Here is an 18,887-nt window from a genome sequence, read left to right on the forward strand (position 1 = left end):
TTTACCACAAAAATTGTAAAATAACTTCTCTTGCCATACTGTAATAGTAGCAACTTTCAGAGTTAGTCAGATTCCACACATTACACAGTCAGTTGTGCTGGCCATTAAATGAAGTTCTGAAGGAGATGGGAGGGGCGTGGAGTTATAAAACCACTTAAAACTTAAATATGTGAATGAACATTGGGTTTTATATTTGGAGACAGTGTATCCCACTTTACTGCTCATCGCTATTCATGAACAAGAAAACCTGAAACATTAAAATCAGGTAAATGTACAACAGTATTTTGCATTCTCTCCTTGATCTGTTGATATGCAGACTGCACATGAAGATTCATTCGTTCATTAAAAAAGACTCAACAAATTCGTTCATTACAAAACATATTTAACTCTACTTGTCTTTTTGGTTTACAGTATACTGACGAGACTGAAACTGAATCTGAAACCGAGTCAGATGTTACTACGAAAAAGAAACCATCTCAAGTAGAAAGGGTACGTGAGTCAAGATCAAACTTAATATCAGACATGGGTGAGATATCATGGCTGAAATAGCAGTACTCATTGTCTTTTCCAGCATTATGGAAGTAAGACAGATGCCAGCCGATCAAAGCATAGCCTGCTGCACTCATGACATGTGATGCAGCTCAGGATTAGTTATAGTAGTTATTTGATTTGAGCAAGCACTTTTTGGAGAAGGAGTTGGAGTTAACCCCCCCCCCCTCCCATAGGGCTTTTCACACTAGACAAATCTTAGGGTTGACAAGGCGTTGACGCAGGGTTGAAAACATGTGGCGTTTCACACTGGAAAATGTTCAACCCTGCGCCAACCCTGCGTCAACCCTGCGTCAACCCTGCGCTAACCCTGAGTCAACCCTGCGTCAACCCTGAGATTGATTTTGCCCCGGGTTGAACTCAACCCTGCTCCAGACCAGGGTCAATATTTTAAACCCGGGATGAAACCTTGCCAGGGTTCAAAACAGTTGTAACCAGTGTTGTAGGTCTCGAGACCGGTCTCGGTCTCGAGACCGGTCTCGAGACCACTTTCTGCTGGTCTCGGTCTCGGTCTCGGTCTCGGGAGCTGTGGTCTCGGTCTTGGTCTCGGTCTCGGTCCCTTTTGGTCTCGATATTTTGGCTGGTCTCGGGTCGAGACCGGCAATATTTAGCAATTACAGCTCGATCGATTACTTTGTGTTCACTTCGTTCAGTACTGTTGATAGATAAAACATTTGCTATCCCGTAGATCATGTTGTCAAGCTTGTTAATGATCGTTATATATCGTGGTTGGTTCGGACTGCACGTTGGAAAGTCCCCAAAGTACATGTAAAGCTGCAGCAGTACCAGTCACTGAAGAATCGTAACAAGTTCGGCATTTACTCGACATTTGAGTCGGGCACATAAAGCACAGTATAACCTTGTAACAATTTATGCAATAAGGGCCTGCCATTTTCGGGGATTGTGTAGTTTAGCCCACCCCTGTGGGCGTAATCACTTGCATTTTTTTGTATTCTGAAAATAAATGAGGTGCTCCAAATTAGTGACATTTTTGACCCCACACAATTTTTCTTTTTAATTTGTGGCAGTATTTTGAAGAAAAAGTAAATGTTCCTACCTGATTTTTCAGCATTGAATTCGCACACTCTTACCAGTTACCACTCACTGTTGCCATGAGAGTGTATAATGAGACTCCATTTTCTGGCAGCTCATTTGAAGTACCCCCATTATTCCTCAAAAATTAAAATCCCTGTCAGAATTTTTTTATTTTTAATCCATATCTGGCTACCACCTCGCAACTTGTGGGTCTACATGTAGGCCTACAAGTCCATATTCCAAGACGAAAATTTTAAAAAATAATTCAAAATTTTCTAGCTCCCATTTTTAAAAATCGAGTACACAAGTCTTAATTGGTAGAAGTTAAGTCCTATATTTATTTTAGAAAAAAAAGGCGCAACGTCAAATTAAAATTGCATCTTTAAATATCCGTTAGAAGTCATAGCTGAAACCAAGGGGATACTGTGGATAGGATCCGAGTTCCTATAACAGATGAAACATCTACGTCTAACTTTTTACTTTTGTCAAGATTGTGTGCAGACAACATATCAAACCCCATATTTTTTAAGTGTAACTACTTCTTGCTCAAGTAAGGTGTCATGTATCAATTTGTCAACACTGCCACTGGTCAAAATTTTGTCTGTTATCTTCGTGAATAGAAAGGTTACAACTTACAACTATAATTACATGTATTTGTCTTGATTTTTATTTAGATTATTGTTATTTATTATCAGCGGTCTCGGTCTCGGTCTCGGTCTCGGACCATATCGGTCTTGGTCTCGGTCCGCCTTGAAGGGGCTGGTCTCGGTCTCGGTCTCGGTCTCGAAACTTCAGGTCTCGGTCTTGGTCTCGGTCTCGGACTATCCGGTCTCGACTACAACACTGGTTGTAACCGAGGGTTACCGATGTGGGGTTGAACTTGGGGTCGAAAAATAAACCAATCAACCCTGGGCAGCACTGGGTTCAGTTCAACCCTGGTTGAGAGGCTCTAGTGTGAAAAGGCCTATTCTGCAAACTAGTCTTACTTAGTTATAAATGTAGAAGGGTTTCATGCTTTGCCACTGCCTGAAGAGCACAAGTTGATTATTGAATTTCAAATTTGATAACTTGGAGAAAAAGAACAGATAAAAAAGAAAAAGAAATTAAACGGATACATATGTATTATTGTACTGAGAAAATACCAGAGGAGTATTAACAATGTTACGATCATGGTAAAAATTGAATGGAGTATTCAACAACTTTTTGTGAAATCTTGGGACACAATTTGACACTTAAATTCAAATATGTATCATCAGGAACTTAACTTATCTTAATTTTTGCATTCATTTTGTCTTTTTTTTTTTACTTGTTCAATTTGTAGGGCAATTCTGAGTCAGAAAACGATCTCTTTGAGGGAGAGAAGTCATCAGATGAAGAAGAGGAGGAAAAACCAAAGGTACATTCAAATCTACGTGTGTAATGATGAACAAATGAGAATTTCCTGGTCGCCAGGGACAGTCTGGATTAGGAAGTCATGCTACCTAACTGGAGTCATTGTCACAAACAAATATACAAAGGTCGTAACCTTTAGGAACATCATTGGATCAGTGAGTGAAAGGTCGTGTCCAAATCACTTTGCTGCGGCTGGCAATAACAGACAAGTCTATGGGAAGCGGCTGCCGCTGTTAACCAATGGCTTCCATAGGTACGCAGTGGTCCAATTGTTATGGTGTTCGACTCAGGTGTTGTGGTATGTGGGTTCAAACCCTGACAGGAAACATGGTGCTTGTGTTCTTAGGCAAGACACTTTATAACTATTGCCTCTCTCCACCCAGGAGTATAAATGGGTACCAGTGTAGGTAGAGACCAGATTGCGCTGATCTCCAGCTGCCACAGAAATTGGTCCCATGGCCTGATTAACATGGGTAATAATTGTGAAGCACTTTGAGACCTTTGATATAAAGCGTTATAAAATAAGCACCATGTTATTATTCCAGGTTTTGTCTGAATACTTCCACAGTCCCTCAAATATAAAGTCAGAGAACAGCAGTGTGCCATTGCTCTAATGACCTTTTATGTGGGGTCAGCTACATTGCAGTATTCACACTGGTATGTACATGTTTGGGATGTGCATTCTACACGTTCATGTACTTTTGGACCAGACGGAAGGAAGAATAGTCACAGGGAATAGCAAAAAGTGAAATTTAAGAAGCAGAGAGGGCGTTGCTGTCCTCATATGACAAGGTCGCGCCGCAAGTCTAGACTTTGTGGTACCTGTTGCTGTGTTACTATCAGCATTACTTGGTGCCTGAGCAGAAAGATTGGAACATCAGTAAACAGGAAGTTGGAGATTTAAATATAACCTGAGAGAGGGTGTGAAATTTTTGGAGGAAGGAATAGTTTTTGGAGGAAGGAATTTAATGGTTCACTAGGAGCAGCTGAACCTTTGGAAAATGAATATGGAATATATTTCCTTTGGCATCCGATGTCCTGTCACAGCAGTGTACTTGGGATGTGATTGATTGATTTTATTTCTGGTATTATGAAACCAAGGATTCCTCAAAAGCACCCTAGGCACTGTAGCTTGCAAACCTGGAGAAATCTGTAGAGAGAAGACAATGAAGAAAACACAGTTTTTAGATGTGGGAGGAAAACCCCAGAAGAATAGTCTGGGGGAAACCCACGGAATCAGGTAGGTACTGAAAACCCAATCCACATGTGGACTTGGGCAGGAATCGAGCCAGGGCCACAAGGCGAGGAAAGAACCACTGCGTCAAACTGACTCTGTTTTGTGTCCAAGCATATTTAGGATTATACCAAGTATACACGTAGGGCTAACTACAATATGAACAAAACAGATGAAAATGCAACATATGGAAAGGTGGCTTACCTGACATGTGCATATGAAGGGTATGTGTTGCAATATGTACAGTACTTTTAAAAAAACAGACATTTTCAAAATGAGGAGTTGCTACCAGTAAGACATCTACCCGGTAAATCTAAGGCGTGGTTTATGCCTTCATCTTGAATTGATAATCATTTTGTTAAAATAATTGATGTAGGCTTGTGGTAGGTAAATTTAAATGTTTGTGTATATTTTAATATTCATCTGTTTAAATTTTGTTAAACTGTTGTCAGCTTTGACAGGATTAATCATCAAATTGCTTTTGTTATGGCCATCCCTCTTCCTCTTCCCGGGTATCTTGATAGTGGGAACATAACTTCACAGTGTTTTTGAGAAGTCACAGGGTTTTACATGTAACATGTAACATGATCCAAATGTTCGTGTTCATGTTGCAGCCATGTGGAAATGGGTGTGTTTTGACTCACATCCTTCTAACTTGAGCCTATTATGTTCATTTTCTTCGCTTCCATCCTTTCCATTGACAACATATGGATATACATGTAATTCAAGTGTGTGCAAGTCAGGAAAGTGTTTCTTGTTTAAGAAAATACAAGTACAGGTCAAAAACCCTGAACCAATCTCGGCCAGGCACAGTTTCCCGTGGGCTGAGCGTTCAGATAAAACTATTTTTGCGAACAAGTTTGGTGCACAGCTCTGTCTTCAATTCAATAAACTTTCTTCAAAATTTATTAAAAATGTTCTAAATTCTATGTTGAGTATTGACAACAGAAAGGTGCTACTATGTTTTCATTAATTAAAGAAGGGAAAAAAATGAAAACAAAATCACCCTCTAACTAAAACAATAATTTTGTCCTTCTGGAGTAATTGGTTCAGAATCATGCATTCTGTCTGCTTGTATTCAATTTTCTATTTCAATTTCACCAGTTATCTATCTGACCTTTAACCTCTTGTGTTTTCAGGGTGGAGCATTCACCAATGAGCTGGCAGCACGGATTGGCGCAGCACCCTCGTCAAGGGTTGATGATGGTGAGTGTAGTCCTGTAGTCAAAAAAATGACTACAAAAATAATTTTCATAAATTACCAGTGTCTCTCGTTTACCAGAATGAAGCAACTTACTGCACATTCTTTTTAAATGTGCACAAAATTTGCCCGCAAACAGACAAATTTGGGACATTAGAATGATAGTGTCAGGGTTGCACAATGCGGAATCCATTGAAAGAAATCCAAACCATATGTTAGATTGTGACAGATGTTCGTGCAGGATATGCTCAGCATTCTGAGTAGCACATGTGTACACGTGAATGTACATGTAGATGCATACATAGACGTGGCTCATCACAAACTACATGTGCATGTACATGTGCATGTGAGTGTAAATAATTGTACATGTACACATGTACACATGTACACATGTACACATGTACACATGTACACATGTACACATGTACACATGTACGTGTACACATGTACGTGTACACATGTACGTGTACACATGTACGTGTACACATGTACGTGTACACATGTACGTGTACACATGTACATGTACACATGTACATGTACATGCAGGTTATCACAAACTAATCTCATTGTTGGCATTTTAACAAGCACGTAGTCCTAGTGTTTCAATAAATTTCCTCCGGAAAATATAATTTATATTTCAGTAGCCGAGAGAAACACATTGCCTTCATGTGTATTTTGCCTCAAAACATTCCACTCTTTTCAAGTTTCCGGGCCACCTGGGTATAATTGAAATCTAGGCTGCAGTGACAGGAAAGGGGGGAAGTCAATGTGTGCCAACCCAGCTTCAGTGGAAATTTGTGCTCCACCTTTGACTAATTGGTGCTTCGTTGTACTGCCCCAGTTTAAGACCCTTGTACACGTAGATACTTATTCACACGTACCCGCAGGCCCTGCTTGCAGAGAAAGGTTGAAAGTTTCTAGTAAACTTGCCAAGTTTTAGTAAATTTTAGTAAACATGCCCATTTTCAATGGATCATTGAACTTAATTTCCAAGGCAGTGAACTACAAAATGACATGTAATTGCTTGACAGGTGGAATTTGTGGCATTTCTAATATTGTTTTTTTCTTCAAGCAATGTTTGTTAAGATGGTGAAAGGCAAAACCTAATATTGAGGTTTACACGTTTTGGGACATTACTTGTTCCTAAAGTCCCAGTGGGAGCATCCCCTTTTAAAGGCATGTAGGATCATTTGCTATTCGTGTATTTTGTTGGTTTTCAATCATAACTCTGTTTAAAATCCAAAAACGAATTTGTTGAAAAAAAAAAAAAAAAAACTGTTGAAGTTTCAGCTCAGTGGATATTTCATTTTTCGAGAAAACCATGCACAACGTTTTGATCACGAACACGATTTCGTCGACAGCACTCTTAATTTCCAAAAATCGGTCAAATGACTGATCGTTGGAAATCCCCTACATGTATACGTTTTTTGATTTCTTCCTAATGACAGCAAGCCAGACAGAATAATTTCATGGGGTGTTTAGTACCAGGACGATCTTATTCCAAATAAGTTTTTTGATAATAATTTGGTAGGTTACTTTGGGGATAAATGCAAACGATCCTTTAGGCCTTTAAAGGGAATATACATCATTTGCTTTTGCTGTAATTTTCAGAAATGGATGGAATTGGGGGGTTGGAAATATATAGCAAATATACCGGTAGTTACACTGACTTTTTTGAGGTTTTGGGTTCGAAAATGCTATAAAAACCAAGAAAAACCATCATTTTCCTGTAGTCTGGTTCCCTGACTCCATATCAGAAGAAACAGAGCAGTTTACATACATTGGGGAATTGTAAGGTCAGGGAACCAGTCTAGCTGGCTTGTAACCGTTCATAGGTGTGTAATCGATTGCAAACAAGTGCGATGGTCAATTGGGGCCAGTATTTGAAAAAAAGCCAGTTTTTCCAACGCTGATCAGCCGATCAGCGTTGGAAATTGATACAAAAATACCACTTTTCTTGAAAATGACAGTATACCAGGTGCCATGATTTTACAGGATGCTTTACACTGTCATTCACTAACAGTCCAGCAAGGTATTTCAAAATGATTCGGTAGTTTTATTTTTTGATGTTTGCAAATGTTGTATTTTCCCTTTAAAGAAATAGTTACAGGGCATAACTTTCCTCAAGCTTGCAGAGGCTTGACTTACATAGCTAGAACTACATGAAGTCGTCAACCTACAAATGCATCTACCCCGTGAACTGTCATGTACATGTATATAGTGTGTACACTCTCACATATGTGATGCAATCAAGCTAAGTGAGTTGTTTGTCGACCCTGGTCAAATTTTTTTTTATTACAGATTTGAAAAGAGCACAATCTCAGCATTACTGCTGTGAAAACCGCATGCTTGTACCATCTGTAGTTCAAAAATTATGGCAGTCGGAACACCAAGAGATGTGATGAAGTGATGTGATGAAGTGGCCCTATTTTGGCTGTTTCTCCAAATGAAAATTCCGACAAACGACTCATGTAGCTTGATCGCATCACATACTTCACCCTTGTCAAAGGAATGGAATTTACAGAATCAAGTGACCAATATATTTTAAGCTGCAGAGAAAAATCTTGTTGGATAGAGCCTTAGTGACTTTACTAACACAAACCCGACTTATCTCCCCCCCCCCCCCCGAAACATGTGGATATGACTTCAAACGGTGATTATTAGCACACTTCCTTTCTGAGAATGTTGAAGGTGGACTGTTCCATTGCGTCCCCAGGTGTGACCCTGTGTGCCAAATGACAGGAAACTGGCTATGTGTGGTGTTAAAATAAAGATGGCAATAACTCTTGTCCCTTAACTTGATGAAGGGTTAAAGATGAAAATTCGCTTGCTACCTTTCAAACTGGTTAACTGCAAAACTGATGAAAATCAGTCAGGGTTAGAAAAACTATAAGCTCTTTTGAAGAAGTCGCCCACCCTCTTTCAAAAATCTTCAACATCTTACTCCCAGAATAGCTTCTTGCACCAACTTCCTCAAGATTCAGTTTCAGGTCGTTTTTACATTAGCTGCTGCACGAAGGGTTGTAGCCATTGAAATCAGTACTATGAGCACTGGTGCTTTCTTGTTCTGAGGAAATTTACTGGAGGACCTGTTTTGGAATCTGCTGTTTGTCACATTTGTAAGAGGAATTGTGAATGTTCAACGGGAAACGATGATTGCTGGGGATTTATCCTGATGTTCAGAGATACGCTTGAAAAAGGAATCTGCCAGAATAAACTTGGAGATATAGAGTTTGTGCGATTGATTGATGTGACTTTCTGAAAGTACATTCGTGGATGGATCAGCTTTAGAAGATCCGGCGTGGATTTCTATAAATCAGTGTAATTTACAATTGAGAAGAGTTGTCGAAAGAGTTGTTGAAACGGAGGAAAAGGAAGGAGGCTTTATTGTCTTTAAAATAAGCTGATGATGACTTGGTGATGTTCCAGTATTTCCTGGAGTACTATTGTTATTTTTAGAAATTGCTACTTGCCCCAAATACCACGAACCAGTTCAAGTCAGGAACAGTTTTCGTCACTGCAACTTTGTCAAGTCGGCCAGAAGGAAACTCAAAGGCCATTTTGCTTAAGGGCCCACCCTTGGCTTTGAATCAATCTGCCATCAGTAATCTCTTGAAAAGGTTTTGATGGAACCAAGTCCACTTTGAAAACTTTCATGGGTTCCCTTAAAGGAGCACTCGCAGTCACAGACCGTTCTTCAACTCTTGGACTGGGCAAGAGTTCCACGACCAACTTTGCATGGAAGAAATTCCTGTCGGCAATCGCACATTCATGGTGACTGCATGCGATGGCCATTTCTGCTTAACCGTATCAGAAACTGATGAAGAGAGCATGCCGAAAAAATCCTGCGGGCCCCACTGCGACCGCGAATCCTGCCGGCTGTGCAAGGGGGCCTCCCGCCGTACGCGCAGCGGCGTTCCCTTACGTAGCATCCACCGACGGCTTGAGTTCAACACAGGTAGCCTAACCACTCATTTCTTTACCCTCATCGATGCAGAGACCAAGCGGGATCGGACGATCTCAGAGGTCAGCGGAACGTCGACCTCTAGTAAGGGCAAGAAGAGGAAGAAGGGAACAGACAAAGACAAGGCCGGAAAGAGGAGGTCTGCATCCAAGGCGAGCGGTGAGTGAGGATCTTGTACATGTCGGCCCAACCCTTAGGCTTGCTGCTAATTTTAGATGCAGGATAGCAGCTTAGTTAGTAACAAACTTTGACAATGTCTATTGCTCCTACATATTTTGACTGATTTCATCCCAAACTTTGCCAAAAGTATCAGTAGCCCAGCCCCAACATGTCGCATGACCAAACTGGGGTCAAAGGTCAGCGTGGGGTCACTGGAGTAAAAAACCCTGATTTTTTTTGCTCAAAATAATATTCCTTCTAGAAATTACATGGCACAATCACGTGACTCAGGCATGAACACAGATTTGTTGGCCCGCAGCTTCCGAGATATTTCTGATCGAGCTTATTTAAAGAAGATCCAGCTTTTGTTGTTTTGTTCTGTATTGTTACTCAGTCCAGATGGAGGTTACCTTTAATAAAAATCTGAGTTGAGTTTACACTGGGAAATTTAGGGTTAGAAAAGACTTTCAGGAGCCTGAAGGCTGATAATAGACTGAATCAAAGTCTTAAACTTGAAGCTGAGAACCCACTTGTAATAAACACATGCAGGTTAAAATGAAACGAACCATCAAATTAAAGTACACTGCTGAAAGTGCACATTTAGTTATTCAGATTCAATGGCCACAGTTAAGACTTGAAGGGTTTAAATAATTTTTGCCTAGTCTGGAACATAGCATTTCAGGTGAGGTACTCTATCGTAAGAACGTCTGTTCACTGGTATAAATCACAAGTCATTTCATAAGTCCAGTCACTAGTAATAGGGGACGAACAATTATAAAAAAAATCTTTGTCACACTTCATTTGAACAGCTTGTGAGTTGACTTGTGACCTTAGGTCTTGTGATAGACTTGTGATAGGCTTATGATAGGCTTACGATGGACTTGTGATGGACTTGTGATAGACTTGTGATGGACTTGTGATAGACTTGTGATGGACTTGTGATAGACTTGTGATGGACTTGTGATAGACTTGTGATAGACTTGAGATAGACTTGTGATAGACTTGTGATAGACTTGTGATAGACTTGTGATGAACTTGTGATGGACTTGTGATAGACTTGTGATGGACTTGTGATAGACTTGTGATAGACTTGTGATAGACTTGAGATAGACTTGTGATGGACTTGTGATGGACTTGCGATGACTTGTGACCCGTGACAAATACCTTGACAATGACACGGTTCTGAAACAACTGATCATGTTCCCCATGTCACCTGACTTGCTGTAGTTGGATGGGTCAAATTCTCCCAAGTATATTTATGAATATTCGTAATTTGCTACCCCCAGCAGCCTCTCATGATGAAAATATGTTTGCCGAGCCGACCGCAGTCGCAGACGAGGATGAAGATTCACCGTTCAGCAAGAAGGGAGGCCTGTTCAGCAGCTCAGGAGGAGGACTGTTTGGAGATGATGACGAAGACAAAGAAGAGGTGTGTTACAAGGGGGAACTTGTAAAGCGCTTTGAGATTTTTTATATGACGGAAAGCACGATATAGGCATTACTTTCTTTTGTGGAGTGCCGTGGCCTCATGATCTGGAGCTTTGAATTCGTGGTCTGTGGGTAATTTTGTAGGTTGTGGGTTCGAGTCCAGCCTGGGGTTGTGATGCGTGTGCCCTTGTACAAGGCATGTTGTCACTCATTACTTCTCCCCACCCAGGAGTAAATGGGTATCTGTGAGGGTAGAGATGGTTGTTGTGATTAATTTTACTGGCACTAGTGTAAAGATAATAGTTTGTGCCAGTGATGGTATTTAAATCCGGATTTTTTAAAATTCAGTTTAAATTCCACTATTTGGTTTCAGTTTTGGAAACCAGATATTCGAAACCAACCTTAAAAATATTTAGCCTTCCTTTTGGTGAAACACAGGCTACAGAAAACAACTGGAACATCCCCCAATTCGCTCCATGGTCTCTGATTGTAACTGCATTCACTTGCTAGTGGTCTTCTTGGTATATGAATAGCCTTACCAGAGAGTTCCCGTCCATGTTTGTCAACATTACAGCTCTGGAGCGTTTCTGTAAAGGCCCAGTGGTCACTGAATCCTGCAAACTACACCAAGTCAATTAGGAAGGCAATGCATGTAGCGTCTCACACTTCACTTTTTGTTGGTGTGACTGTGAGCTGGATGGGAACTTCCGGTGAAATCAGATAACCGTTATTCTGTTTGAAAAAAAAATTAGGATAACCTGATTTTCAAATCTCTACTCTGGTTTCTCCCTCAGCTAGTTTGTGCGTGTTAGTGTGTTCTTCAAGCAATTTGCAAGCTAACAAGGATTTACAAGTAGAGTCTCCTGCACATAGAATTCGCACAAATGGTCACAAAGTCTACAATCTACAATATCATTCACAGAGTCTATATTCTTAGGTTTTGACTATGTAGGATTTTTTTTTTTTTTGAATTATTTATTTGATTTATATTGTAATTTATTTATTTATTTTATTAAGTAAATAGAAGATAGTTTTTGGGACTTGAGTTACAGAGCTCGTATCAGGAGCTTGCAACACCATCATGATGTCTCTATCAACTGGCGATGTTGAGGCCCTCATGTGACCTGTCACGTGACCAAGCTTGGTCACATGACGGGAGACAGGAGTTGATAAAGACACCGTGATGGTGTCGCAAGCTCCTGATACGAACTCTGTAACTCAAGTCCCAAAAAGGTATCTTCTATTTAGTAGATATAATAATGGAACGGGAAACAAACTTTCATGCTCGATATTTATTTATTGTTTGTTTGTTTGTTTCAGGGGGGATTATTTGACGAAGCCCCCAAGCCACGGTCAGGCAGCCACAGATCTAAAGATGATCACATATATGAAGATATTAACCGTAAGTTTACCCGAGCAGTCATGCCAGTAACTAAAATCATTTCCCATTGTACTGTACTTGAAGATTACGTTGTCAACTGTACAAATATTAATTGGATGCAAGACTTATGTCTGATATGTTTTTCCCATTGCTTTTGGTCCAAAGATTGTCAGGGTTTTTACAATTGAAATTGAACACCAATTAGGGCTGTGCATCGCAACCGGGTACCCGAGTTTCCGACTGCTGATGTCAGGAACCGGTTCCAGATTATGGGATCGGGTACCCGTAACCAACTTGACAAATTACTTGGTAACTTCTCAGACAATGAAAAAGAAAAGGTTTGAATGCCATTTGTGGGGAATTTTCAAAGTGAAAATCAGGCTCCATGGAAAAACAAAATCATGGTTCAGCAGTTTTATGATGCTCGCCAAAGTTGCATTTTCACCATAAAGCTATAGTGCTCACCATACACACATGAATTGCTGCACTGTCGTACCGTCCACATTGCGTGGACCTTTATGAACAAATCTGAACCAAAAATTCTGACATCTGAATTTTTGGGTTGAGTTTCTTTAACGGATACCTTAACGGGTACACTCGGTTGTCCAGGTACCCGGGTACGTGTGTTTTTGTTAATTGGATATCCAGTTCCCGTTTAATCGGACGCCCAGTTCCCGTACACCCCTAACACCAATCAACACGTTACATCGGGTACCTTAACGGGTATCTAGGTACCCGGGTACCTGTGTTTTTGTTAATTGGATACCCAGTTCCCGTTAATCGGATGCCCAGTTCCCGTACACCCCTAACACCAATCAACACGTAACATCTGGCTCCTCAAGTGACCGCAGGGTTAACTTAATTGAAATTTGTGACCCAAAAAGGGTATTAAGTCGCGCCGTGCATAATCATATCATGGCCTGCTCTACATGTACTTTGAGAGGGTAAACATTTTGTCAAAAATGTGATTTTCATTTTTTGTCACGAATGACATCTTTAATACCTAAAGTTTCCGGGTTCATTCACAGAAATGTTGATTTGGACGAATAAATTGGGGAAAAAATAACAATTTCCTATTTTTTTTTGTGTGGAGCGGGTGACATTTTACCTTTGTCTTTTGTGTCTGTTAATAGCTGAAGAGGAGGAGAAACCAACGACGAAGAGCGGCAAGAAGATCCCCGCTGGTGCCGTGCCACTGTTTGCTGAACCGTCCGCCGAGGATAACTTATTTGGCAGCTCGCCAAAGTCCAACGAGGCAGGGGTAAGCGCAGAGACGATTTTATCCACTTCCTTTTACAGCCAGCTTTCATTTTCCATTTCCGATTTCGTGGTTAATTACAAGTAACATGGTTTTAAAGATCCTTTGATGTCATGAATTGACGCAACGGATCTAATTATTTTTGAGGAAATGACGCACACGTTAATTAAGTTTGAACATAGTTTAACCTCACAACTCCACATTTTGTCTGTAGCGACAGTTTCAATATTCATACAGTTATCATAAGTGAATTGAATGCTTTACCTGAAACCCGTGACTTCTAAATGTGTGTACATTCCCAGTACCTCATACATGTACCTGTACACTTTGCACGCAGCAAAACCCCCCACAAAAACCTCTTTATGCACATGTAACTCATTGATATCCCTAATACATGTATACATGTAGGTGTATACTTTATTATAGTACTACTCTATAAGTAGCTTTCTCTAGCATGTATCCTTAATGCACATGTATAGATTGAACCTCGCTACAAAACCCTCTTCATATGTATGTACATGTTCCTCATAAATCTGATGCATAGAAGGACACTTTATGTTCATTATACACATTTACATGTACCTGCATGTACATGTACACTACATGTCCCTACCAGAAAGTCTTGATAAGTATCTCATGCATGTACGTGCCTGACTTGAGTTCCAGATACGGGGATGTTCCTCAAGAGAAAGCCCTTATCAAAATATGTCATTGAACCTCATTCATGTAACCGCTTCCCTTACTACATGTACCTCACTTGATATAAACCATCATATGTATGTACCTCACTCATAAAAGTCAAATGCCCAATTCATGTTTGTACCTCACCTCACTAGAAAACCCTCTTCATATACATAACCTAATTCATATACCTGCTACCTTTATGTACATGTACCTCACTAGAAAGCCCTTTCCATGAGGGCAACCTCTGCTGTCAAGGAGAGGCACATCAGGAAACCCCCTTCATATATTATCATACATAACCTCAATCATGTGCCTGTTACTTTTAGGTACATGTACCTCACCAGAAAGCCCTTTTCATGAGGGCAACCTCGGCTGCCAAGGAGAGGCGCATTAGAAAACCCTCTTCATATATCATTTACATAACCTCATTCATATACCTGCAAACTAAATGTACATATGTACCTCACTAGAAAACCCTTTTCATGAGGGCAACCTCTGCTTCCAAGGAGAGGCGCATTATAAAACCCCCTTCATATATCATGTACATAACCTCATTCATATGCCTGCTACCTATGTACCTCACTAGAAAGCCCTTTTCATGAGGGCAACCTCTGCTGCCAAGGAGAGGCGTAGCAGTATGGTGAGTCCCCTCACAATCATGCATGCAGCATCTGGCATGGTTTAATGAGGCCCAATGAACTGCATAAGCCAGCCTGTTTTCATCAATTAATACTAACACATTTCTTTTGTTGCATGTTGAAAATGCTGCAAGTTAGATCAATGGCCACGATGGCTCAGTGATAGATAACATGCACAAGTTGCCATTTCACATGTTTTAGAAAGTTTTGTATTCTCATGTGACTCATCGGTTTGAGCCACGCCGCCTTTGACGTCAAATGAGGGACAGTCTAAACAAACAGCCTACAGAAATTGTAAATCTTCGTTTCATTTGAAAGAGACCTAAAATCTTCTATATTGCCTATATTTGCGGATTTTCCTTGATACAAAGTAGCGTCTCATATTTTTTTCCAATTTTATTTCACAATGGCAACTTTGTGCATACCTGAATGGCTAAACTCTGATATGGGCTATATAAAAAACTTCAGCAGTGGAGGTACATATAACTGACTTTTCAATCAGTTAATGAAATTTTTTTGTTGAAAGGAAATGCTGAATTTGGAATAAGCAAGATCATACACCCATGGGTCAACTTACTAACCCTAACCTTACCAACTCCATCAAAATCCATCCCCCATTTGAGGAGATTTTGGCAGAAAAGCCATGTGTACCAAGTCCATCAAAATCCTCCAGCACCTGTGATGGATTTTAACCCTAAAAGGGCCGCCGCCCCCTCAAGTTTTTCCGCGATAGCTTTGAAACTTTTTTTTTCGCAACCCGAGCTGTTATGACTTTTTAGCCTCGCGCCTTGCGCATCTTTTGATACCAAAAACATAAAAATCGGACCACGGGTTGCCGCGTAGCGAAAATTTGTTCCGGCGCTATGCGCCGTGAAAACTGAATTTTCCCATATATGTACATGTACGTCATGTACACAGAGCAGTATTGCCATTTGTACATATGAATAATTAATTAGCCATAATTCCAAAACCCTTTTACCTATTGTCATGAAATTTCTTGGGTATGTTTATGAAGAGTTGCTCTATGCATGTACTGAGTTTCAAAATTTTTCGTCACTCGATGGCCGAGATCTGGGGGGCGGGGGTGGCTGAGAGATGGTCAAAATAACCCGGCCCTTTTAGGGTTAATGGATTTGCCTCTGAAGTATAATATGTGAAGCAGAAGGAGTGATGGATTTCGATGGACAACTTCTTCTACTTAGAAAAACTAAGTTAGAGAGTTAGGGTTAACATTAAAAAGAACCATGAAATGTCCGTGATGTTGTTTAATCATGCAAGTCGTGCAACTTTGGCATGTTTAATCCTGCTCCCCAGCCTATATTATTGCACACATAACCTTGACATTTGTGACACGGAATGACAAATCTTGCTGTGTAACGTGAGTCACCGAGTCAATCCCATCATTTGCAGTCCATCCCTAATGAACGGAAGTGCTTCCACTGGCTTTCGTTAAAAAAATTGTAGTACTTATTCATCAGCAGTTGATCCAGACTGCGCGGAAACTGAGAATTCTGTTCTAAATGATGCTTGGAAAACGAGGATCTTCACATGGTATCATGTACATTCTGTTTGTCAGCATGTTTGCAAAATTAACCCTAACCCTGCTGACTCCAACTGGATCCAACTATGTCACATACCCAATGGAGCCTGTTGGATTGAGCAGCTAACCCCTTGTGTACATGTACATTCCTCATGCAAAATGTTGGATTCAGCAGGCAACTGAACCGCATTATAACGCATTGTTGGACTCCGTCGGATTCAGCAGACAACTGAAAATGAGGCACAGTGGATTGAGCAGGAAAATCCGTTTGGACTCTGTTGAATTAAGCAGGGTAGTCCTGAGGAAGTATTATATAACTGGCATACAGATCCTAGCCATTTGATTGGTGGAACTCACATCACATGACATTCGTTATTGCTCCCATTCACGCCGCGGCTCAAAAAGTACTATCCGCCCATGGGGAATGGGAAATACTATTCAACAGTTAGGATCATGACGCGGTATTTGTGTGCAAATGCATGCTGGTGTGCGCGTTCAGCGTTGCGCGTAGCGCGTATTGTTCCAAAGAGCCAGCGCTACAGCGTTGGGTTCAAACATTTTCGTGAAGGGGTGGTTTGGACTAGAGAAATAGATTTTCCTCCAGTTTCGTATTGAAAAAGAGTTCAAATGTATCAAATGACAAGGATTTATATGTCAGTTATATAAAACAAATATTGAGTGGCTTTAAATTGTGAAATGGGAGGAATATTATCGCTCGGTAAAATCTGGACTTTTCCAGTTCACTCGGCTTCGCCTCGTGAAATGGAAAAGTCCAGATTTTACCTTGCGATAATATTCCTCCCATTCCACGCTGAGCCACTCAATATTTGTATACTATGACAATCTTTCTGGTTATAAATGCTTCCAAATATATGACATGTTTTGTAAATTTTACTTTTTGTTTTGCATGAAGCAAATTTTGTTCGAAGATGGTAGTGTACATAAATAAACACATTTTTGGGAGCTAATCATCCTTACTCACAGCTGAGAAGCTGAATTGCAAAGAAGGCAGCTACAACGTGGTCAAGCCGAAGGCATGTAAAGGCGCCTTAGGCTGCAGCCATACGACCCATGTCTGACCACGGAGCACAGCCAGATCGAATGTGTTGATTTTTGCATGTAGTTTACTAAGACATGTAGGGTTCAGGCATTAGTTTGTCTTAAAACCATCAATGTGCATCGTTCATATCAGTAAAGGAAAGGCAAAAATTGACGTCAGAGACTAATGTTTCGTTTGATTTTTCCTTCCACAAAGGAATCGTCCAGAAAGAAGAAACAGGAAGCCGCCAAGAAGGCACCCAAGGCAACCGAAGCAGCGGGAGGCGGCGGGGGATTGTTTGACGACGACGATTATAGTGGTCTGTTCGCTGAACCTGCAAGTAAACCGGCTAAGAAAGGTATCGTGAAGTCAAAATCTTCCTTTTTTAAATTCTTTGCAATAAGCATCAGATTCTATACACAAATAACTGATGGTTGAAAGATTGGCATCATCAGAATAAAAACTGCGTGTTTTGTCATGATTGCTGACGTAGGATTCATCTCAGAAAATGTATTTGGGAAATTTGAAACAGAAATGTAGCTTTAAAAAAGAGGACAAACTTGAAACATTTTATTTTTGATGATACATAATTTTATTGGATAGCAAGTCAGGATAACACTTTTGTAAGAATTGTTCACATCGAGAAACATTAATTGAAGTTTGAGGTTTCACTTTTAGCTCAAGTAATTTAAGCCCTGTACAGTCTGTGGTCCATGCCAAAAGCCTATGCCAAAATAGCTTCTGTACTTGTAAGCAAAAGGCCCTAGGTTCATGACCCACCCAAGTTAGATTGGGAGTGTTTCTCCGAAACCCTCAGAAAGCATCGAATATAGTGTTCAAAAACATTGTTCAGTGGCGAGAATTATTGAAAGTGGCATGTTCTCAGACTTCAAGAAGTAGACACCCAGAAGTTCAGTTTTAGTTTATGGGACAACATGCTCCTGCACAAAACCAGCCACTTCGAACAATTTTAGAAAACTGGGATTTGGGGCTTATTGGAAAGGACATTGAATAAACTTTCCAATGATACATAGAATATGAGAATTGAAAAAATATGACAGAGTTTTAGGTACCGTATTTTCAGTTCCACATGTTCATCAATATTCTATAGACTATATCATAGGCTGTATCTCAAAACACAGCCGTGCGTCTTCCGCCTGCTTTTGTGCTAGAGGGTCACATAATGTATTTCATGTATTGATTTGTAGAAGCTGCCAAGAAGTCAGTAGACCTGTTTGATGATGAAGATGATGGTGAACTGTTTGGAGGAGGCACCACTGAGAAACCTGCAGCTGCCGAGGCTCCGAGACAGAGAGCAGATTCCAAGAAGAAGGTCAGTTCAACATTTCACAATCTAACACTGATTGGTTAAACTCATTTCCTTC

At 40.4% G+C, this 18,887-nt stretch overlaps 1 protein-coding gene across 5 annotated transcripts in view; it reads left to right on the forward strand.

Annotated features, from left to right (window-relative positions):
* Window positions 1–18,887, forward strand: part of LOC119738683 (WASH complex subunit 2-like) — a 66,701-nt gene that overhangs the window by 19,870 nt on the left and 27,944 nt on the right. For 2 of the 5 annotated variants that reach the window (XM_038213601.1, XM_038213605.1), the window contains exons 8-16: window positions 412–489; window positions 2,906–2,980; window positions 5,350–5,416; window positions 9,409–9,534; window positions 10,821–10,962; window positions 12,279–12,364; window positions 13,477–13,604; window positions 17,719–17,860; window positions 18,711–18,835. In XM_038213601.1, coding sequence (XP_038069529.1) covers window positions 412–489; window positions 2,906–2,980; window positions 5,350–5,416; window positions 9,409–9,534; window positions 10,821–10,962; window positions 12,279–12,364; window positions 13,477–13,604; window positions 17,719–17,860; window positions 18,711–18,835 — 969 coding nt within the window. Of the gene's footprint in view, window positions 1–411; window positions 490–2,905; window positions 2,981–5,349; window positions 5,417–9,408; window positions 9,535–10,820; window positions 10,964–12,278; window positions 12,365–13,476; window positions 13,605–17,718; window positions 17,861–18,710; window positions 18,836–18,887 lie in introns of all 5 variants that reach the window. The other 3 variants (XM_038213603.1, XM_038213604.1, XM_038213602.1) reach the window with 3 other exon arrangements.

Source organism: Patiria miniata, unplaced genomic scaffold, assembly GCF_015706575.1.
Source record: "Patiria miniata isolate m_02_andy unplaced genomic scaffold, ASM1570657v1 HiC_scaffold_3, whole genome shotgun sequence".
Classification (NCBI taxonomy): domain Eukaryota; kingdom Metazoa; phylum Echinodermata; class Asteroidea; order Valvatida; family Asterinidae; genus Patiria; species Patiria miniata.